General features: G+C 39.3%; 2 protein-coding genes across 5 annotated transcripts in view; both read right to left on the reverse strand.

Moving 5' to 3' along the window:
* Window positions 1-17,404, reverse strand: part of LOC132140709 (NACHT, LRR and PYD domains-containing protein 12-like) — a 538,723-nt gene extending 521,319 nt beyond the window's left edge. For all 4 annotated transcript variants that reach the window (XM_059549677.1, XM_059549669.1, XM_059549642.1 and 1 more), the window contains exons 1-3: window positions 17,335-17,404; window positions 9,061-9,875; window positions 6,596-6,718 (exon numbers count right to left, since the gene is read on the reverse strand). In XM_059549677.1, the coding sequence (XP_059405660.1) occupies window positions 6,596-6,718; window positions 9,061-9,827 (890 nt within the window). In that variant the 5' untranslated portion in view covers window positions 9,828-9,875; window positions 17,335-17,404. The remainder of the gene's footprint in view (window positions 1-6,595; window positions 6,719-9,060; window positions 9,876-17,334) is intronic.
* A 2,206-nt stretch (window positions 17,405-19,610) lies between these two features.
* Window positions 19,611-23,811, reverse strand: alyref (Aly/REF export factor). The gene is made up of 6 exons (XM_059550126.1): window positions 23,461-23,811; window positions 21,534-21,686; window positions 20,472-20,619; window positions 20,288-20,354; window positions 20,018-20,210; window positions 19,611-19,922 (listed from the first exon to the last, which is right to left on the reverse strand). The coding sequence occupies exons 1-6, from the start codon at window positions 23,701-23,703 to the stop codon at window positions 19,908-19,910; spliced, it is 819 nt and encodes a 272-aa protein (XP_059406109.1). The 5' UTR covers window positions 23,704-23,811; the 3' UTR covers window positions 19,611-19,907.
* Between the last annotated feature and the right edge of the window lie 737 nt (window positions 23,812-24,548).

Below are 24,548 nucleotides of genomic sequence, written 5' to 3' on the forward strand. Positions count from 1 at the left end.
ATTTTATTAAATGTTATTACTACTAAATGTATACTACATTTAGCCTACAATTGATCATTTAATAGACTCTTCATAATTATAACACAATTTCGGTCTATTGTGGCCAGTTTACTTCCTGACATCACAAATTGAGTTTCTCAATGTTTTGTTACAAAGAACATGTTTCATATGCCTTGTAGTTCATTCATGCACATCACGCATCTGAAGGCAGATAATGAGCTGCATTTTATTTAAATGATTACTGAATATTTAAACACATGGTAAAACAGGACATTCAGACAGCACACACAAGGTAAAATATAGACTCCTCATATACATTGCATGCCAACAACAGACCTTTTTCTACACACACTGACCCAATTTGGGGTTTCTGATTCTGTCATTATTTATGTTATTTGAGCTCTAAGGTTAAAGGGTTAGTTCGCCCAATTTGCAAAATTATGTCATTAATAACTCACCCTCGTGTTTTTCCAAACCCGTGAGACCTCCGTTTATTTTCGGAACACAGTTTAAGATATTTTAGATTTAGTCTGAGAGCTCTCAGTCTCTCAATTGAAGCTGTGTGTACGGTCTACTGTCCATGTCCAGAAAGTTAAGAAAAACATCATCAAAGTAGTCCATGTGACACCAGAGGGTCAGTTAGAATTTTTTGAAGCATCGAAAATAGATTTTGGTCCGAAAATAGCCTAAACTAAGACTTTATTCAGCATTGTCTTCTCTTCCGTGTCTGTTGTAAGACAGTTCAAAACAGAGCAGCTTGTGATATCTATGGGATTTAAATCCTGCCATGATTCAAAACTGAAAATAAAGTTCTGAAAGGTTGAAACTAAGTGTTTGAAAAAAATCTTCCAAAAAAAAGTTTTGCAAGATCGAAAATTAGATTTGCAAAAAAAATAAAAATATATCTGCAAACATTGTTGTTTTTGAGATTTCCTTCTTCAGAACTGCAACATTTTTTTTACGATGTTGCGCAAAGAATTGTTCAGAGTTTCAAATTTGTCAGTGTTCTCCCACTGTATTAGATTGTTTTCCAGGTTTGAAACCTTGTAAATGGTGATCTGAAAACTGGTGTGCGAATGTGTGAAAAAAAGTTTTGAAACTCTGAAAACAGAGCTTTGCAGGCTTGCAAAGTGGTAAAAAAAAATTAATCTCTTCAAACATAATTTTGTTTTTGAGTTTTCCTTCTTCAGAAGTGCAACACTCTTTTTTATGGTGTTGTGCAATCATTTTTTCAGAGTTTCGAAGTTGTCACTGTTCTCCCAGTATATAGTTTGTTTTCAAGATTTGAAACCTTGTAAATAGTGATCTGAAAACTGGTGTGCGAATAGGTGAAAAAAGTTTTGAAACTCTGAAAACTGAGGTTCGAAAGGGCGAAACTTATTACTTTAGCACTCCTATTGCAGACAATTTTTTCAGAGACGAGTTTACAACACCCACTTTGCGGAGATACGCCCTCACAGTTGCGAGCTTGCGACTCACGTGATTTGTGGCAGCGTTGTCACGCAGCTCTGCTCTGAAACTCAGACTGAGCGAAAATTAAGCTTCGCAACCTCGCAACTAAAAAAAAGCCTGGAGGGAGGGCCTTCTGCTCTTGGCCAATGCTTTTCTGTCTGCTGAAGTACAGTCCAATCACAAGTCGTATTTACTGGAAAGGTGGGATTGACCGACTGCTCTGCCAATGACAAAAGCGCACAGGATACGCAAACAGAGGATGCACAGATTTCTGGCCACAAGGCGGTCCCGTCTAGGATGGCGTGCGGTCCGGTTCTAAAATAAGGTTACCGACTTGTCGCTGGAATTCACCATACAATTGCCAGTAGCCACTGAGTTTACCACTGAAAGGCCGACGGTGCATCAGTATACACTCACCTCACGCAGCAAACGACTCACTTTCCTCGGCGAACGACTCACTTTCCTCACGCAGCGAACGAATCACTTTCCTCAGTGAACGAATCACTTTCCTCAGCGAGCGACTCACTTTCCTCACGCAGCGAACGACTCCCTTTCCTCAACTCAGTTTCTTTTTCGGGGGGCGGGGGGTTGGTCCTGTAGCTAATTTTACATAATGATTACAAATTACAAAATCATAATTTTTTAAAAAGGTTTTATTTAAAAATTTGCCTTATTAAATGAACTGTTATTTATAAGCTTTTTTCCCTTCTGGGGTCTGAAATTGATGAATTTTGGTAAATATTTAGCTACATGTGTTTTTTTTTTGTGCTGGTGGTAGGCTAGTGCTGGCACCTTGTCTGGTTTAGGCCCGTCATGGATAATGATGACAATAAAACCGCCAGTAGGTGACAGCAAAACCATGGTTTAAGTATTTATTGAATCGTTCAAATCAAACTTTTTGTTCAAAACGGCTGATTCTATTAGAAAGGAAACAAGAGAGTCCATTTGAATGGACTGTTGAATCACTGGCTCACTTGATTCGATGAAAATCTGATGAATTAAAGGAACAAAACACCGTGTTAAGGGCCGTTCACATGTCGCGCCTAAAAACGCGTGGAAAACGCATCGCTTTCTCCTTCTTTCCAAAGCGATCGGGCAGTTGCGCAGTGGACCACTGACTCTCTCTTCATGTAGAGATTGAATATTACAATTAAAGTGTAAATTCTAATAGTGTATCCAAAATAATATTTAGATATTATATTTAAATATTCATAAAGGTTTACAGTGTATTTTTTTACTTTCATTAAAATATTTCAGTAAAATTATAAATAATTGCCTATTACAAATTTATGAATGCATGGTTAACTTTTTTTCTGCAATCACTATAGGCTATATGTATTGAGACATTTTAAAATCTATATTTTGTAAAAATAATAAAAAAATAAACCTGAATTATAATCTAAACATCTGTATTTTCATATATTATACAAGTAGTATATATATAAAATATAAGTATATATATATAACAAATAAGTAGGTTAATAAATATATAATGTTTAAAACATGTGATAAACTATTTGTTCTCCACCACGACTAAAATTGATACTGTGTGTGTGTGTGTTGTGTGTGAAAGAGAGTGCTTTCTGCATTGAGGATATTCTGTAGTCTCAGATCTTCGTTTGGGTAAATCTTTACTGGGTTGTCTGTACTCAATCCTTATCCATCTTCAAGAATCAGCTTAAAACACATCTCTTACAAATTTATTTGACCCTTTAACTTTAACACTCACTATTTTTTAAAAAAAATAATAATATTAAGCGTTCTAATCTTTTGTATTCTATCGGTTTTCTTTTATTATACAATTAACAAAGGTAAAAAAGACCTCTAACACTAGCTTGCTCTATTCTTTTTCTATTCTGTTTTCTTTTTTTTTATTATATTATTTAAAAAAGCCTTTGTTACGTGTAAGCTGAGACTTGTTATAGCACTTGTATATCATTGCTCTTTTGTTGTTTTTTATTGCTTCCATTGTCCTCCTCCTATGCTGTTTGTGACGGATTGAGAGACGATAGAACTGACATTTTGAATAACCGACTTTGCAAAAACCCAACAAAAACACGTCCTAAGAGTCCAAAAGCATTCACTGCGCAATGAAGCCTGTTAGAATTCGTAAATACAGTTAGAATGTCCTTATAATTTAAGCCATGAAAAAAAAAAGTTTTACGTTTTTATATTCATTGAACATCAAGCAATTCTTGAGTATCAGCACATGTGCGTGAGCACGAATGTGTTATTAATTTGGTAGCTACAACAGTGCATAGTGGAATATATGAATATATCAATGGAAGCGGCTCGTCTTTTCCAGGCGTGTCCGCACCACTTCGAGTTAAAAACATCTCACCTTTTCAAAATGCCGCAAGCGCACCGCAGGTCATGTGACAAGAACCAATCAATCACTTTCATCCTTTCCAGTAACAACGTTGAAAGCTTAGCCAAGATGAAGGAATTTTTAAATAAATTTAGTAGCAGAGCTACTGCAAGTGATTTGTAGTGCTGCAAATTCATTTATCCTTTGCTGAAATTTCCGTGTCTTCTTGGAGAGAGCAGGTCATGGTTGCTTAGCAACAGCAGACGCTTTAGGAGCGCAACTGCCCAAACGCTTTGGAAAGAAGGAGAAAACGACGCGTTTTCCACGCGTTTTAGGCGCGACATGTGAACGGCCCTTAACACGGTGTTTTGTTCCTTTAATTCATCAGATTTTCATCGAATCAAGTGAGCCAGTGATTCAACAGTCCATTCAAATGGACTCTCTTGTTTCCTTTCTAATAGAATCAGCCGTTTTGAACGATTCAATAAATACTTAAACCATGGTTTTGCTGTCACCTACTGGCGGTTTTATTGTCACCATTATTTATCCATGACAGGCCTAAACCAGACAAGGTGCCAGCACTAGCCTACCACCAGCACAAAAAAAAAAACACATGTAGCTAAATATTTACCAAAATTCATCAATTTCAAAGGCTTACAAGGCTGCCCGTCATGATCAAAGCAGTGGGCAGAGCGGTTAGCATTGAGACTGAGACTATTAACCGCAATATGGATAACAACATGGAGATGAAATGCAACATGGATAAAATCATGGAGAAGCTCACGGCTTTAGAAAATGCAATTGGATCGATCAGAGACCAGAAATGGACAAATAGAGTAGCCGTGGAATTGGAATGCGGCTACTCACCCCAAGACCAAACAATTGCAATCTTATCTTCTTTCGGCTTCCCTCTACCAGCACTGGTCTCGGCCAAGGCCACTGCTTGAACAACAACAACCCTGGAAGAGCTCTGCAGTGAGACACTCTCGTGTTCCTCCCCCCATCTTCCACCTGTTGATGTTGACTCTGTCTGGGACCTGAACAAGGCTGTCTCCATGGCAACTTGCTCCATGGCAACTTGACGCTATCACAATCTGCGGACTGAGGCACCTAGATTGAATCGCAACTCTCCAGGCCTCCAAATACACAAACTCTAACACACACACAGATATGCATTCACCACCCCCCCATCCCTCGCCTTCGCTGCTTTGTACCGCCAGTCTGTCAATCGGGTCCGTGACCAGCGCTTTAATAGCTGCAGGGTAGGACGGCTGCTGCCTGCACTGGATTACCTCGACCCCCCCCAATTTCCGTCCCCAGTTGCAAAGTCTTGTGTTTATGGTGTATGTGCTTTTGTTGCTGAGGTGTTTTTTCGGTTCCCATACTGTACTCCCAAAAGGAGCATAGTCTGGGTGGTGTTGTTTTTCTCCTCACTTCCCTAATGTTATGCTGTATTTCTTCCTCAATTCCCTGTCTTCCTGTTCGGTCTACCCCTTCGCTGGTACTTGTGACAATAAAGGGCTACTACTACTACTACTACTACTACTTGTCTTTAACACTTTAATATTTGAAATTTATATTAATCTAGTTGTTTTTGCTATGGTATTTTTTTTTTTTAATCACAGGCAAAATTCCTCTTGCAGTGTTTTGTAGGCTCCTTATTTTTTCTTATGTTAATCAGCTGCAACAGAATGCTTTGTAAAACTGTTTGACATCTAAATGTTTGACTTAATTTTTTTTATATTGGATTTTTTAATCTTAATGGAATCAAAACTAGAAATCGATAAGAATCGGAATCGATAAAATTCGATAAACGATACCCAATCCTAGTAAGAAATGTTTAGAACATAGATAAAATAACTGCTGATAGTCAATCATATTTACAGTACAAACCTTGTCAGTGAACTATGAGGGCAAAAAAAAAAAAAACCCGAAACAACATAATCGTTCATTAATCGTAATCGAGGTAAAATGTTCAATTAATCGAGGTTTTGATTTTAGGCCATAATCGTCCAGCCCTACAAACTGCTTTGTTTTGAACTCTTACAACAGACACGGAAGAGAAAACAATGCTGAATGAAGTCATAGTTTTTGCTATTTTTGGACCAAAATGTATTTAAGATGCTTCAAAAAATTCTAACTGACCCTCTGATGTCACATGGACTACTTTGATGATGTTTTTCTTACCTTTCTGGACATCGACAGTATACCGTACACACAGCTTCAATGGAGGGACTGAGAGCTCTCGGACTAAATCTAAAATATCTTAAACTGTGTTCTGAAGATAAACGGAGGTCTTTACGGGTTTGGAACGACATGAGGGTGAGTTATTAATGACATCATTTTCATTTTTGGATGAACTATCCCTTTAAATCCCACACCACTCTATTAGAATTCAATGAATATAATTATAATGTAATTATTTCTATCAACCACAACAACATTTTTAATAGAGAGAGATTAATTATATTGTAGTCAGATAAAAATGTCACACTGCAACTGTTTTTGTTCTGATTATTGGCTCAAAATAGATGTGTAAGCTTTCAGATTTACTGCCACAGAAACCCAATAGAGAAAAAGAAAGCACAAAAAGAAAGCTCAAATCTTTCTTTAACGTTTACTTTCGTGATTTTTATTTATCTAATGCACTAATTATTTCTGACTAAAGAACTTGCAGAATATTTTCAAGATTTTTTTTTATTGATTTATTTATTGCACTCTCTTGGCTCTTGTTTCAAATGTCCCACCACGCATGATTATACTCAGACAGGGTCAAAGGTCACTGCGTCATTACTAAATTCAGGAGGCTCTATACATGTTACACATGATACTCACACAGGGTCAGAGGTCACAGGTCCATCACTGAGATCAGGGAGATGATGAATGTAGTTGTTACTCTTCATAGACTCACATCTAGATACTGGAGATGTGTCTCTCTTTCTCTTCCTGTTGATTATACTGAGAAAAAGACAGAAATATTTGATATTGCTTCTCTGTTGTTTCTGAAGTAATCTGTAGTCTTGAATTTATAAATTAACATTTGTCAAAACTAGAATGTGCATAACATAGTTGTAAAGAAAAAAACAGATATTATATACACAATATTGATTTAATAAATTGCATAATTCAACCATTTACAAATGAAAAATAACCAGTATGCATGTGAAATACAACTTGAATGAGGGGTACAGCTGGGAGCCCAGCAGCCAGAAAAAACATCCCAGTTGCCCTAAATGCTATTAAATGATTTAGTGAAAACACTTCACACATCATTTAATAACATTTAGGGCAACTGGGATGTTTTTTTTTTCTTGCAAATAAACATCTAGACAAATAGTACTATATACAGGTCCTTCTCAAAAAATTAGCATATTGTGATAAAGTTCATTATTTTCCATAATGTAATGATAAAAATTAAACTTTCATATATTTTAGATTCATTGCACACCAACTGAAATATTTCAGGTCTTTTATTGTTTTAATACTGATGATTTTGGCATACAGCTCATGAAAACCCAAAATTCGTATCTAAAAAAAAATAGCATATTTCATTTCGACCAATAAAAAAAAAAGAAAAGTGTTTTAATAGAAAAAAAGTCAACCTTCAAATAATTATGTTCAGTTATGCACTCAATACTTGGACGGGAATCCTTTTGCAGAAATGACTGCTTCAATGCGGCGTGGCATGGAGGCAATCAGCCTGTGGCACTGCTGAGGTGTTATGGAGGCCCAGGATGCTTCGATAGCGGCCTTAAGCTCATCCAGAGTGTTGGGTCTTGCGTCTCTCAACTTTCTCTTCACAATATCCCACAGATTCTCTATGGGGTTCAGGTCAGGAGAGTTGGCAGGCCATTTGAGCACAGTAATACCATGGTCAGTAAACCATTTACCAGTGGTTTTGGCACTGTGAGCAGGTGCCAGGTTGTGCTGAAAAATGAAATCTTCATCTCCATAAAGCTTTTCAGCAGATGGAATTGCTGAAGTGATGAAGTGCTCCAAAATCTCCTGATAGCTAGCTGCATTGAACCTGCCCTTGATAAAACACAGTGGACCAACACCAGCAGCTGACATGGCACCCCAGACCATCACTGGCTGTGGGCACTTGACACTTGACTTCAGGCATTTTGGCATTTCCTTCTCCCCAGTCTTCCTCCAGACTCTGGCACCTTGATTTCCGAATGACATGCAAAATTTGCTTTCATCCGAAAAAAGTACTTTGGACCACTGAGCAACAGTCCAGTGCCGCTGTTTCTGGTTCAAAAGTGGCTTGACCTGGGGAATGCGGCACCTGTAGCCCATTTCCTGCACATGCCTGTGTATGGTGGCTCTGGATGTTTCTACTCCAGACTCAGTCCACTGCTTCCGCAGGTCCCCCAAGGTCTGGAATCGGTCCTTCTCCACAATCTTCCTCAGGGTCCGGTCACCTCTTCTCGATGTGCAGCGTTTTTTGCCACACTTTTTCCTTCCCACAGACTTCCCACTGAGGTGCCTTGATACAGCACTCTGGGAACAGCCTGTTCGTTCAGAAATTTCTTTGTGTCTTACCCTCTCGCTTGAGGGTGTCAATGATGGCCTTCTGGTCAGCAGTCTTACCCATGATTGCGGTTTTGAGTAATGAACCAGGCTGGGAGTTTTTAAAAGCCTCAGGAATCTTTTGCAGGTGTTTAGAGTTAATTAGTTGATTCAGATGATTAGGTTAATAGCTCGTTTAGAGAACCTTTTCATGATATGCTATTTTTTTGAGATAGGAATTTTGGGTTTTCATGAGCTGTATGCCAAAATCATCAGTATTAAAACAATAAAAGACCTGAAATATTTCAGTTGTTGTGCAATGAATCTAAAATATATGAAAGTTTAATTTTTATCATTACATTATGGAAAATAATGAACTTTATCACAATATGCTAATTGTTTTAGAAGGACCTGTAAACCTGTAAATCTTTTTCTTAAACATCTTTTTCTTTGCTAAAGCACAATTTGACAGTGTGTAAACCTAGAGAAAAAGATCAGGGTTTGTTCAATATAATCAGATACGTGAGAAGCTAACTGTGTCGTTGGTAGGAAGCTGTCATAATTTCCCCTTACAGTTGCATGCTTGGCAAGCAGCAGGGGTACAAGTCCCATTAAGGACAAAATAAAGATCATTTTCAGGGTTTTTTTCCACAAAATGGTGAAAGGTTAGTAGTTCTCAAACTGTTTTTTTTTTTTTTTTTCAAATTTTTAGACCTCAGTAAATGATTAGCCGTTCGAAATTATTTCATATCCAAGTTTTACTACAGCAGAAACTTCATGATACTCACCCAGGGTCAGAGGTCATAGCAGGTCCATCACTGAGTTTAGGGGGCAGAAACATGGAGTTGTTACCCTTCATAGACATACAGCTGAATCCTGAAGCTGCTCTCTGAGCGTCAACATCACTGAGTTTAGGGGGCAGAAACATGGAGTTGTTACTCTTCATAGACACACAGCTGAATCCTGGAGACCCTGCTCTCTGAGCGTCAACATCACTGAGATCAGGGGGCAGATACATGGAGTTGTTACTCTTCATAGACACACAGCTGAATCCTGGAGACCCTGCTCTCTGAGCGTCAACATCACTGAGATCAGGGGGCAGATACATGGAGTTGTTACTCTTCATAGACACACAGCTGAATCCTGGAGACCCTGCTCTCTGAGCGTCAACATCACTGAGTTTAGGGGGCAGAAACATGGAGTTGTTACTCTTCATAGACACACAGCTGAATCCTGGAGACCCTGCTCTCTGAGCGTCAACATCACTGAGATAAGGGGGCAGATACATGGAGTTGTTACTCTTCATAGACACACAGCTGAATCCTGGAGACCCTGCTCTCTGAGCGTCAACATCACTGAGTTTAGGGGGCAGAAACATGGAGTTGTTACTCTTCATAGACACACAGCTGAATCCTGGAGACCCTGCTCTCTGAGCGTCAACATCACTGAGTTTAGGGGGCAGATTCATGGAGTTGTTACTCTTCATAGACACACAGCTGAATCCTGGAGATTCAGGAGCAGAATCCTCCTGCTCTTTCTCCTCATATGCACTCATTTTACAGGCTTTTCTTCTTTTCCTGCTAGATGAGACTTGATTTCAGGCCTGTATGTGGAGTCAGAGAACATGCATTATAAACTGAATTTAGATACACTAGAGTATGTTAAAATTAAATTCTTGAGTTTTAATTATTAACATTTATCTTAACCATTTTCAGGATTATTGGAAATAATTTTAATAGTCCACATAGAACTCTGCAGGTCTCTTCACATAAGATAAACTATTTTACAGCATTGCTCTGCATAAAATTTGAATATAAGTGAATATACAAATTAACTCTTTGCCAGAAGGTGGCGGTGGTAAAACAGCAGAATTATAGCCGTTACATATAGATCAAACTGACTACGTTATTACAGGCATTATAAAGAGCTAAGATGAAAAGAAAATGCCATCAAAACTTTCCTGGCCAAAGTGTGAGTTCACAAGTATGAATTAAAAACACACACACACATACACACACACACACACACACACACACAAACACTTATTCAAACTATCTCTTGGCAAATTTGCTTAAATGTGGGCTATTTGGTGATTATGTTTTTTTATTTTAGCTTCCGCTAACTGTCATACACACATTCATGAGAGAGCGGTGTCCGGCGGATGACGTAGGATGTATGCAAACGTGGTGATGACAAACGCAAAAGTGACGAACTTGGAAGTGCAGAGAAGAGATCTAAATAAATCACCAGCCACGAATTAGTAGTACAAAACAAGGATTTGTAAAGAAAAATGTCTGAGGATTTCGATATAAGCCAAAAGGACACTGGTTTTGCTTTGCTGTAAACAAAAATTGTTTTTTTTTCACGAGACTAAAAATATATGCATATTTTAAATATGCATATTTTTCTTACACAAAAGCATCAATTCACTTCAGAAGGCCTTTATTAACTCCACAGAGCCGTGTGGACTTCTTTTATAATGGAGGGGATCTATTTTTTTAACTTCAAATTTTGGGCTACCATCCATTCCAGGGCTGTCACGCTGTTTTGTGTTTGTTTTATCATTAAAGTTTTATTTAACCCTTGTGGATTGTTCAAATTCACTACCCTTTCGGTATGTTCAGGATGAAAACATCCACTCAATTAAACTGCTGTAAAAATGTATCAGATTCATTTTTTTTTTTGCATAAATCTGTTAATCAACTTCAGTCCTGATCAAAACTACCAAATGTTTTTAAAAAATCCAAGATTGTATCCCTTTTTTTGTCAACTTCATAAATGATGTCACTGATTTGGGGGAAAAAAACACACAAAATGACTTATTTTCAATATAAAAGTAATATAAAGTCCCTAATTTGTTGTTGGTGGCTGTTTTTGCCCCATTGACTTCCATTATAACGACATTTTTTGATTGCAAAGCCATGACACCATATAATCATGCATTCTTGATTGTTTGTGGTTTTCCCTTTTGGGAAGAGGTAAAATTTGTTATTTTTACAGTTGATCACTAGGTGGGACCATTAACCCTTTAGATAGGCCTGTGCAAAAAAAAAGGCTTAGTTTCTGGCTTGTATATGGAGTTATATGGAGTATAACAGCAAATTATAGTGTTTGTGTGTGTGTGTGAGATTCTTGATTGTTGGTGGTTTTCCCTGTTGGGAAGAGGTAACATTTTTTATTTTTACAGTTGATCACTAGGTGGGACCATTAACCCTTTAGATAGGCCCGTGCAAAAAAAGCTTAGTTTCTGACTTGTATATGAAGCTATATGGAGTATAACAGCATATTATATTGTGTATGTATGTGTGTGTGTGTGTGTGTGTGTGTGTGTGTGTGTGTGTGAGTGTGAGAAAGAGAGAGAGAGAGAGAGAGTGTGTGTGAGAGAGACCTCTGCGCACTTACCTTGATGTATTTCAGAAAATCACAATGTACACCTCAGCTCACAGAACTACATGGAGTAAACAAAAGTGTATTTATGCACCTGCTGCCTTTTAATGGTTGTGAAAGTATTCGGTTGTTAAGTGATGACGTAAGAAGCGCTGTTTCCGGGTCCAGGCCTCAACTCGCTTCACTTGAGAATATGACCTCAACAGTCGTTTATGAGCACTGTTTATTCATATTGATAATTTAAGTTAAACGCTTTCAAACTTATGATATACACTACAGTCTCCGTGCTCACAGCATCCCAAACACAAATAATTTTAATATATTTTTTTAATATTTATATTTTCATTGTCCGGCTATCTGGGACTTCGGTATGGAGTTAAAGGTTAATATTATAACTTTTTTGCTAGTATTCTATCACATTGTGAGTTTATATTACCACCTTTTGTTGTTTTCTCGTGGTAACTGATAAAGCGTTTGGACACGGAAGCGCTGCTATGTGACGTCAGACTTAAGCGAATAAACTAAACAAAAGCAAAGTAGGTGGATTTAAACACTTGCATGCCATCGTGCTGGTCATTTAATGGTGAGAAGAGCAGCAAGCAACACGAGAAAGGGCTTGACTTGTACCAAAGTTTTAGAAATGATTATGTAGCTTGACCCCTCCAGCAAGCTGCAGCATATTTGAAGTTGGTATTGCATTTTGGTTCATAATACATTATGTTCATAAATTTGTTGCAAAGTAGATTTTTTTTTTACAGGATTTTAAGGTTTTAAACTGGCTTTACCATCAAGAAAAGAGGAGCATTTCACATATAGGCCATCTGTACTTTTCACCATCAAAAGGCAGCAGGTGCATAAACACACTTATGTAGTTCTGAGAGCATGAGGTGCATATTTGGATTTTTTCAGATACTGTACATCAAGGTAAGTGCACAAAGGTCTCTCTCACACCCTCTCTTTCTCTCTCTCTCTCTCACACACACACACACACACAATAATTTGCTATTATACTCCATATACAAGCCAGAAACTAAGACTTTTTTGCACAGGCCTATCTAAAGGGTTAATGGTCCCACCTAGTGATCAACTGTAAAAAATAACAAATGTTACCTCTTCCCAACAGGGAAAACCACCAACAATCAAGAATCTCACACACACACAAACACTATAATTTGCCGTTATACTCCATATAACTCCATATACAAGCCAGAAACTAAGCCTTTTTTTGCACAGGTTAGGGAAAACCACAAACAATCAAGAATGCATGATGATATGGTGTCATGGCTTTGCAATCAAAAAATTTCGTTATTATGGAAGTCAATGGGGCAAAAACAGCCACCAACAACAAATTAGGGAGAAAAAATTTTAATCTAATGCTGCACAAAAACTAACAATGCATCAAAGCCAATCTTGTTACTAATCTTTGACATGCCCAAGACTGTGATAAAAGGTAAAAAATATCAAGTCCACAATCACTTTTTATATTGAAAATATGTAATTTTGTGTGGGTTTTTTCCCCAAATCAGTGACATCATTTATGAACTTGGTAATTGAAGAGTTAAAATCTTGGAATTTTTTTAAACATTTGGTAGTTTTGATCAGGACTGAGGTTGATTAATAGATTTATGCAAAAAAAAATTGAAAAAAATATTTATCTGATACATTTTTACAGCGGTTTAATTTAGTGGATGTTTTCATCCACGAACATATCGAAAGGGTAGTGAATTTGCCCACAGTGTACCGTTGAGTTTTTGAAAAATTTCAAAATAAGATTTGTCACCAAAAATCATTCCATTAGCTCAAACACAGAGAAAGTTGTGGCCAAATTAAGACTCAACTTTACCCCCTAGTGGACGAAAACGTCCCCAACTATGCATAAGGGTTAAATGTTCGCCGGTTCCCGCTAGTGATGGGAAGTTCGATTCTTTTCCGCGAACCGGTTCTTTCGGACGGTTCGATTCAATAAACCGGTTGAAAAAAACGGTTCACCGGTTCTTTTACGCTCGACGCAATGACGTCATTGGCGATGACGTAATGGCGTCACGTCTATCAAACATTCAAATAAATAAAGTCAGTAATCATAACTTTAGTCAGTTAAAAACCTCATAATCATGAAAAGTTTACAATTAAGTTTAGCAACAACGCACCCAAATACAGTAACAGCAATAATGTGCATATGAGGATTTAAGTCTTGAAGATATAAAGTAAATAAATTAGGTGTCATCAGCGCAGAAACCACTATACATAAACCATTGCGATGTATTTGTTATTAAATGAACTTACGTTTCGCCAGATTGCCCCTTCATTCAAGCCCTCGGTTTACCTGCGCTCATAACATTGGCACAGAATCAGTTCAGAATCAAATACCAAAAGAATCAGTTCGGTTCAGACGCGCTGTGAGTCAGTCGGCTTCACGCTGAATCACGCATGTGCAGTATCATCAGCTCCTCTGTTCTCAAAACGGACACGTCCGAAAGAAACGGTTTTGGTTCAGTGTACAGATGATCCGAAAACCGATGCAACCGGTTCTTGACTAGTCTTCCGAGTCTTTAGAGTTCTTAATTATTGTCCAACTTCCCTGAAACCCCCTCTGTCCTATACATAATCTACAATATACAGATTAGAAACATTAATCTTAAAAAAAAAATAATAATAATAATAAAAATGTATATAGATCTTTTATCACACATTTCGAAATACTTTACACGCATGCGCAGTAGCATCAGTTCATCGGTTCACAAGTCGGACGCGTCCGAAAGAAACGGTTTTCGGTTCAGTGTACTGATGATCCGAAAACTGATGCAACCGGTTCTTGACTCGAGAACGAGAATCAGCTCATCGGTTCTCAAATCGGACGCGTCCGACAGAAACGATTCTCAGTTCAGTGTACTGGTGATCCGAAAACCGATGCAACCGGTTGACTCGAGAACGAGAACTGCTCCAGCAGTGGGCGTGTTCATTCGTCATCTGGCTCGGCTCGGTGTTCATCTTCAGTTCAGTCTACACAGCAGTTCAGTCAGTGTACTGTTTGAGTAAATGAATTACTCCAGGATATTGGTTTATTCTGACTCAGAGGGAGTGTCAGTCACGTTAAAAAAGTTAACATCTTAAGTAATTTGTGGATTAATGCTTATTGGAGACGTGAACCGTTTCAAACGATTCACTTCGATTTGGTGAACTGGTTCAACCGGTTCACTAAGAAGAGGCGGTTAAATTGAACGATTCGTTCACGAATCGGACATCACTATTACACTGGTGCCGAAACTCGGAACATCCGGGGTGCCATCGAGCAGGCCGAGGGAGTCTGCCGCCGTGGACGCTTGAGGCAGTGGGCCGGTCGTCTGTCCCCTCGGCAACTCACTCCAGCCCACCTCCTCCGGCGTCCATGGCGGCAGACTCCCTCGGCCTGCTCGATGGCACTGCGGATTCACCACAGCGGAGAGGGATCTTCGGCAGCGCGTCCCTCCTTCCTTCCCATGTTCGGCACCAGTGTATAGGGCTGTCGCGGTTAAGAAATTTCCCCTGCGGTTATTATGGGTGGCTCAATAGCGCGATATGCGGTATTACCGCCGTTTTTTTTTTACATACCTAATTTATCCTGATTTTGCTGCATACAAAGCTCTATCGTTGAGTTATGTAGCATATATTGTTGCTTTTTTAACTGACAAAGAGACACGTTTTAAAACACTTTTTGTTTATTGTTAAATGCCAAACAGCAACAAGAACATGCGTTTTACAAATTTTTTTTTTTAAAAGATCACAGAGTTCTAACATGTATTACACGTATTTGCGCGCGACTTTGGACAGCAGCGGAAATCTAGACTGATTATCGCGTCACCACTGGCCCACAGGACAGTGGATTCGCGCTGGAGTTGGAGATGCACTCCTCAAGCAGATAGCGTGTGTGAGCTCGTTATCTGCTCATGCTCTCTTGGGTATGGGCACTGATGCGGAGGTTGTCCGTGACTTCAGCAGGTATGTCTGTTACTTTCACGGCTGTATTTTACAGATTTCGCAAAGGCTTCAGCTACTCTTAACTGTCGGCCGGTCTCAGCTGTTCTTTTTGATGTTGCTCCGCGATCTGATGCTTGAGGGGGCAGCTGCGCTGGATGAAAGGGGACACTCTAAAACGCTTAACATGGCTTAATGTACTAAGACAGTGATATTAACAGACCAAACTCACTAAAAATCATACTAATAAATTATACTATCTACAAAAAAAAATCAGATGAGCCCGGAATATGAATGCAACTCTAATAACACGTTAAGCCTTTTCCTCCCATAGAAAACCGTTATAAGAAAACGCTTAATGTGGCTTAATGTACTAAGACAGTGATTTTTAAAAAACAAACTCACTAAACATTATACTAATAAAGTATACGAAGTACAAAAAAAAGACAGATGAGCCCTGAATATGAATGCAAGTCGTTTAATAACACGTTAAGCCTTATGATGGTTTTCTATGAGAGGGAAAGGCTTAACGTGTTATTAAACGCGTTGAATTCATATTCAGGGATCATCTGATTTTATGTAGATAATATACTTTATTAATATGAAGTTTAGTGAGTTTGGTCTGTTAATATCACTGTATTGGTACATTAAACCACTTTAAGCGTTTTTCACTAAGCGTTTTAGAAAACGTCCCGATGACCTCAAATTAGATGTATTGCTGCGTCACAGGAAGCTTTTTGCAGCAAATTTTGCATATCGGCTCATCTATATTCGCTGGCTCGCCCTTTTCATTGGTTTGAAAGCCAAAATGTTCCCAAACTGGCGACGTGACATTGGGTTTTGTGATGAGATCGAGCGCCTCCCATCATTTCAGCCGGCCTATTCAAAACAAACGAAGCACCATAAGCGGCTCGCGAGAAAATTACAGTCCTAACCATATTGTATCATTAATTTATTTAACATTGAATGCACAGTGACAAATTGAAAAAACAAGAAGGCCACAGCCTCATAAAAAAAAAAACAAAAAAAAAAAACTGAACGCTGCGGTTGCCGCGGTTTCTGCGGTTGCTATCTTTGCTCTGCGGTTTGCTTGTCAATAGTGCGGTATTACAATATTGCGGTTATCGCGACAGCCCTACCAGTGTAACGCACACTGCCGCGCACAAACAAAAAATAAAACCAAAACACAAAATAAAACCCATGCCTGGTCCTCTCTCGTCCTTCACTGTCGTTCTCACGGCTCTCAGACCTGTCCCACTCGTCACAACTGATAACATAATAAATGGACATCAGAGAACAGTACAAAGTAAAAATAAAAAACAGAGGCAGTTCAAAACTACAAAAAAAATTGCTCCGTGTATCATAAGCCTAAATCTTCATATCTACATATGATATATCCACGCATATGAATTCGCACTGTGTGACGTAGAAAACTCATTGCTCGGTTCCTTTCACGCAGCAGGGGGTCATCGAAAATGCTGTTTTCCTTTGAGTGTATGTTTGTATATAAAATAATGTTGTCACTGCTGCAAACTCCTAAATATACAAATAATTATTCGAAAAATATAATTTACGTGTAGCAAGGCCCTCCTTCGGTGTAGGCCCGTGGGCCTCAGGCCGTTAAAGCCCGTCTGTTAATGCACCTCTTCATGTACCTTATGTGACTTGTGTTTAGGCGAAAACGATATTGATATTACAGCTATGAAAAGTTATAACGAACTTACCGTAACATGTGAAGGTATTTTCTGGTTTTTGAATCCTGTGAGATGGCGTCTGTTCATCCGATATGAAAACTTTTACTTTCACTTCACGTTGATCTTCTTCTTCTGGTGCTGTTTACAAGCCAACTGATGAACTACTGCCACCGACTGGACTGGAGTGTGAAACATCAACAGAATAGAAGGAGAACACATTGGACTGTCCCACATCACAGTTAAACCTCTCTCAATTTCTTAATAAACCCCTATATGTCCTTAAATAAATGGAAAGATTTATTAATACTGCAACATTTAGTAATATCCTCAGCTGTTTATACACTGAACAAAATAATATATTTTTAAGGTAATTGGCTGCAAACAATTTATTTGGGCTACATTTAATAAAATAAATAAAGAAATAAATAATACACTCCGAGAAGCAGTATTTATACTAGCGTTTCTGTTCCTGCGTTCCTCTGATATTATTACCATTCCGGTTAATACGTTATGTTATTAGCATTTTATTAGCCCTATTACTTTCCGAAATAATAAAGGACAAAATACCTATAGTCTAAAGCAAAATGTTTACAAACATTATAAAAACAGTTATCAGTTTCTCTCCAAAACAAATCCTCTAAAGTTCAGACAAATAAAAAAAGGTCAATCGAAAAACAAATTAATTTAAGGTGAAGCTGATGCCTACCTCTCTCATTCGGCCCGAATCCAAATGTTTCCATGTTCCCGATGCTAAAATATTATTTATTAACCTATACAGTGTTTGTACTTTCAACATAAAACATCATCCTTCACGTCACGTGGTTCTACTCTGTGGAGAAACAGAACCATTTCCATAAATAGAAAGTAATTCACACAAGAGTGGTATAGATTTTTTATGTTAATCTGGTCAAATTAGTCAACATAATTCATTCAAGGAGAAATTTGAGATAAAATGTTATTTTAGAGAATTTAATTATGTGTGTCAAGCCATCCCTCCTTCTTTAAAAACAATTAGCCTAATACATACACCCTTACATATTCACATGTATCTGTTAAACTACCTGAGAAGAAGATTGGATTGGAGAAGTATGGACTATATTGGTTACATGTTTAATGTGAGAACAAAGTAGGGAATGTTTTAAAATTGAAGTTATTTTCAGATTTCAAAAATAAAACATTTCGAAAATTAAATATTTAAAAGCAAATCCTGTTAATGGCCAATTCCACCTAAAATAAAGGATATTCGATCATTTAAAGATTATTAATGACGCCGAGATTTGACGGAAAAGATTTAGTTTTGAGGTAGATCCTTGTGCTTTTTGTTTAGAAGAGCCTCGAACCACTGAACATTTAGTTTTTTTCTCTGTCCACTCACATTGCAGTTCTGTCAGGATCTTTACAGCTGGCTAAATATTGATAAATACACATCACTAAATTTGTTTCAGGTTTTGGTTTATGCAGATCTTTCGAAAAAGATGCCATTGATGACGCTAAACATTAATACAATGCGTAAATATCTGCACAAAAGTGGAATAACAGTAAAATAGTTTTTTGTCTGTTATTGTATTTTTCCATTTAATACTGAAAAGCTGTTTTAACACAAATCTGAATTGTGAATAGTGCTATATAAATAACAATTGACAACTTGACTTTGTTTATATAGGATGGAGATGTAATTGGAAGGGTTTATTTTTCATACTCCATGTTATTGGTTCCTCACACGAGTTTGTAAATTGATATGGCTCAAAAATAACTAAAAAAAAATAAAAAACAAGCTTTTTGACTGCAAGCGGGTCGACATGGCTATGAATTAGTGGAGAGAAATACAACAGCAGCCTATTTTCCGTATCTTCCCTAAATTGTATCATGTTATTCTAGAGCAGTTGTACATTACATCTTTGTAATATCAGACATCTGCCTAACAGAGGGTATTTTAATAATACCTCTGGTTTGTTAAACTTGTTTTCTGAAATGGGCACCTGGTAGAAGCCATTTGTGAAGGCAAAGGAAAGCAGAAAGCTTTTCCACACAAAACACCTGAAGCATGCAGCAACCATGGTATTTTGACTTGGCACTAAAAACACAAGTTTTAACATTCCTTTAGACCCTTACAGAAGCATTGTAGACTCCCATTAAACACTTAATAGCAAAACACAAAGTTGCTAACACCTTTTGGGTGACACGAAGTAGGCAGTCTACAACAGAGTTTTATGCACTGAAATACTACATTAACTTGATTGGCTGGAGTTGGCAGTTCTCCAGTGTAATGAAGGCAAAGTTTTTACAATGAGGAGGCGGAGACATCATGTGGTTACTAAATACTGCAGGTTTTTTTAATTTCAATGATCTACACAAGGATGGTCAAGATGAGACCATCCCTTAAATCCTACAGTCCAACCAGGTTTTTCTCAAAAAAAGGAAACAAAAAATAAAACAAAGTAGGTAAAAAACACGAACATTTTAAAAGGAGAACGAAGCTGATGCACAAATTTAAATCACTTCTGAAGACGCAAGTGTAAAACATCTGGCATGTTCAATGCTATTACAACGATGACCCCTCTCCCGTGTCCGAACAGTGGGGAACGCAGCTCGACATGACACGTTTAGCTGGTATCCATCTGTTTGAGAAACAAGGAAAAACCGAGATTACCACCAGCTTTTATAAAACATAAAAATTGAGATTTTTGAAGAATCTCTGACTGAGTTTACACACCCTGGCGTTATAGGCATCTAGCTGGGCGTCCAGCTCTTCGGCAGAGAGCTGCTGTTTGCTGCCGCCGCCACCTCCTCGACCCCCTCGCCCCCGACCTCTGGCTCCTCCTCCGCCACCACGTCCCCCGCGACCTTTCTGTGCGCCAAAGCCCCCAATTCGGTTTCTGTTCATGCCACCACCTCCACGATTTAGACTGCCAGGAAAAACACCACTTCAGTCACACCAAACATTACAAAAATCCCCAACCAAACTAAACCCGTTCATCCTTACCCCTGCATTGGTGTCCGCCTCTGTGCGTCGATCTGTGAGGTAACAAGCTGAATGTTCATTGGACGACCTGAAAGTTTACAGGAATGAGAAATGCTGCCAGACCAATACAACAGGCTTTCCAGAGACTTTCTGAATTTGATGGAGTCTTAAAGCGGAGGAAAAACTTGTAAGGATGCACACATACCATCAAGGGGGACACCGTTGTACTGCTTCATGGCTTTCAGAGCGTCTGCTTTCCTCTCAAAGTGAACGTCCGCAGTGCCGAGGCTGCGTCCTGACCGATCGTAATGTACTGCTGCTTTCTTCAAAGTGCCAAATTCAGCAAACAGTTCCTGCAGCACAAACCATACCTTCAGATACAGAATCCTTTAGACACTTGAAACAGTGGTTCCTAATCCTGCTTCTGGAGAAGCCCCAACACTGCACATTTTAGATGTCTCCGTATTCAAACACACCTGATTCAATTCATCAATTCAGTGAACGTGTAAGAAAAGAGGGATGCCAAAAATGTGTAGAGTCAGGGGTTCTCCAGGACCAGGATTGGGAACCACTGACTTAAAGGGATAATTCACCCACAAATAAAAGTTGCCATTAATTACTCCCATTCATGTCATTCCACACCAACAAGTACATCTTCAGAAGACAAGTTAAGATTTGTGATGGAACTTGATGGAGCTCTCTGACCCTCCACAGACAAGTTTAACCGTAAAGTTCCAAGACCCAGAAACTTAGCAAGGACATCAGCGGCTCAACTTTTGCAAAGCTACGAGAACAAGAACGTGGTTTATTCAATGCGTGCTTTCCCCAGGACGTAATCAGCTTTATGTTCAGCACGAATGCTTCATCATGGACATAAAAACAACTGATTACATTCTGGGGAAAGTGCTCATCGTGGGACCCTCCAAAATGGCGGAACACATTATCTCGGGGAAAATAACTGTTGAATAAATTAATTTTGTATTTTCATAGACTCACAAAACGGAAGTTGGGCCATTGATGTCACATGGACCATTTTTCCGATGTCCTTGCTATGTTTCTGGGTACATTTGTGTTACATTTCTGAATATGGAGGTGTCAGAAAACTCTTGTATTTTATTCAAAAAAGAAAAGAATCTTAATGCGTTTTCTGAAGACGAACAAAAAGTCTTATGGATTCGGAACAACATGAAGGTGAGTAATGACAGAATTTCCATTTTCGGGTGAACCATCCCTTTAAAGACTCAATGCAGAAGTTAGTGAAGCCAACCTGAATGTCTGCGTCAGAGACGCCGAAGTCGAGATTGGACACGAGGAGCTTTCCTCCGGTTTCCACGCCGCCGGCTGCACCCCCACCTCCACCGCTCACACTGTAGCCGTTGTCGAACAGGTCATGCTGCCACTTGTCTGGGAGCTGCTTGGGCTGCAACAGATGAGAGAGAACGCACCTGCTGACTTCGGGTCCCCAGTCTGTCACTGACAGTCCACTCGGCTGGGTGTTGGGGCAAGCAGGGGGCTCCGCTTCAACAAGGCCAGGGGCACCCAGTGCAATCACTGCGATCCAGCAATCCCTGCCCACCCCATCACGACACACAAGTAAACCAATGCAGGACACAGCTGGCAGCACATGTACAGAGTGGTGCGATTGTGTTCTCCAAACTTTACTGGGTGTGCAATTCACTAGACCTCTGGTCATTTTATGGGTTTACATTTTTTTTGTGTGTTTTTTTTCACAATTGGAATGATCCAAAACTTGGTGACTTTTGTGCAAATTGCTACAAGGATGAAAGTGGACATAAGCCAAACTGTCTCAAGTCAAAACATTATCATAGTAAAAGTGACTTGCACAGGAAACTTGTAAATACAGAAAATGAAAACTTGAGGGAAAGTCAACTCAGATTAACTAGTCTTTGATCAATGTCTAAAACACAAAGCAACTACTAAATACACAACCATATATATATATATATATATATATATATATATATATATATATATATATATATATATATATACATAGATTCCAAATACCTTTGCACCATTTTATAACTTTGAAACCAACAAAAATGCTCTAATTTATATAAAGATGCTAATTTAAAAATAATATTCTGTATGTAGTGCTATCAAGACAAACTGATACAAAATAGTACAGAAAGTTCCCCTTAATGCATCCTATCGATTTTGACTGAAAACAATTTTAAGTTAAGAAAACCAAGGGGTTAATTCATAAAACTACACATGCATTACACGTATAATGCCAAAATAACCAGTAACAGGAGTAGGGTTAGTAACAAGTGAGCTCAAATGTAGCCTGTTGTAGTAAACCGCACTGTATTCCCTCAGAAGCTGCCCACCCTCTTTGGTAGAAAGCTAATTAGCCACCAGAAACCCCAGAGTCTCTTGCCGTTCACTCCAATGAATCCCAGCAGGCCTCCAGAAGGTGGAGAGGGGTGTTCCGCTGCTCTACGGTGAGAAGGAGCACGTCAAAGTCCAAAAATGGTGGTTAAAACGAGGCCATCACAGTGTCCAAGACTGGCATCTGAAGCGGAGCGTCCATTTTGAGCCCACGCCATTTTGACGCGTTACATAAACACTGGCCTCAACTAAACTCTTAACTAGACATTATCAGCAAGGGGATTCTCCATAATCGATGGACAGAGGTGGTCAAAATTCATTTATCCTGTGCGGCTCCAACTTTACATCAATATTTCTGCGCTCAAGGATATTTGGAGACCGTCAAACCCCTCCCAAACAAAAGCGGAGCTCCAGCGCAGGACGAAAGGCCTCCTGAAGCAGGGCTTCGGCTCACACACACAAGCGCAGACTCTTCAGAAGCACGAGACGCAGACCGCGTGAGGACGTGCGCTGGACGGCGTCGAACACAAAGACAGCTCGGGCTCAATGAAAGGACCAGCCGTCTCCAAGATGGCGTCGACGGCCGCATGACAGCAGGAGATCCACGCGCTGCTCCAGACGCGCCGCTTCACGACGCGCGGTGCTTGACGCGCTCACGGATGGCAAGACAAAGGGTTTAGGGAGAGAACACATTAAGCACAATACATATCTAAAGAGCTACACTCCCAGAGAAGCTCCAGGGACCAGCTAGCCGCCATGTTTGCTGGCAGCCTAGAAAGATTAAACCGGGCTTCACCCGAGCGTGCGGATCAAAGCCCGTGATTTTCTCCGCTTTCTCCTACCCTGCTATACGGCGTGGGTCTGCTTCTTCCGCGGCTCAGGCCCTGGCGGCTCCTCATGGGGCCCGACCCGCCGCCGCGGCCTCCGAAGCCTCCGCCGGTGTTTCCGAGGCGCCCTCCGGCGCCAGCACCGCGGCCTCCACCTGCTCCTCCGCGGCCTCCTCTCCCGCCGCCGCGCCCGCTGCCTCCGCGCTGACGGTTCTGCTTGATGATGTCGTCTAAGGACATATCCATTTTGTCTGCCATCGTCTGGCCTAGGTTAACGCTAAACACTGCCGTTAACTAAAAACAAACCCCGCTCGTGTGAAGCGCTACACTGTCCCTGAACCACCGTTCACTCACAGAAGCGGAAGCGACGAGCCCCCGCCCGCGACGCTCTTATAGCGTCACCGCTCGCGACGCGCACGGTGACACGGACGCTTCCGGTCTGTACAAATGTTCTTCAAAACATTTTATTTAGGAATGCTTTGTAATATACAGAGGCGGGCAGTAGTGAAGCACCTGTTTTTTTCTCTACTGTAAAAATAGTTTAGAGAGTCTGTACTTCATCAGTGTTTTTCGTTTGAAAACTTTCCTTTCACAACATTTCAAAGCATACTGTACTACTTAAATATAATTTAATACTTAATTTAATTCGAAATCTAGAACTCTCTTACTTTTACTCGAGTAAAATTTGATACTTTTTTGGGGGGGTCTTTATTTTTTTTAACCTTTTTGTTACCCTGGACCACAAAACTAGTTAAGGGTAAATTTGTTTGAAACTGAGATTTATTCATCATCTGTATTAATAAGCTTTTCAATTGACTGGACAATATTTGCTTGAGAATATTTTTTAAAATCTGGAATCTGAGGGGGGCAAAAAAAAAAAGCTTTTGAAAATGCATTTTACTAATCAAAAATTAAGTCTTGATATATATACAATAGGACATTTACACACACAGGTTCTTCTCTTCTCTCTCACTTTGTCAGTTCTCTCCGAAATGGATTAGAATCAAAATATAATAGAGTCACCACAGATTATGGGTTACCAAAATCTAGATCCTGTCTTGAATCAGTCTAAATGCAGATTGCAGATACTAAACTGGATTAAT

Source organism: Carassius carassius, chromosome 1 (genome assembly GCF_963082965.1).
Source record: "Carassius carassius chromosome 1, fCarCar2.1, whole genome shotgun sequence".
Taxonomy (NCBI): Eukaryota; Metazoa; Chordata; class Actinopteri; order Cypriniformes; family Cyprinidae; genus Carassius; species Carassius carassius.

Bases quoted from the DNA above. Each gene is read 5' to 3' on its own strand.
- alyref (XM_059550126.1), bottom strand. From the start codon at position 23,703: ATGGCAGACAAAATGGATATGTCCTTAGACGACATCATCAAGCAGAAC. The intron at 20,620-21,533 runs GTTGGCTTCACT...TTTGTGCTGCAG, and splicing joins TCTCTGACGCAGACATTCAG to GAACTGTTTGCTGAATTTGG. The intron at 20,355-20,471 runs GTATGTGTGCAT...GTAAACTTTCAG, and splicing joins CAACGGTGTCCCCCTTGATG to GTCGTCCAATGAACATTCAG.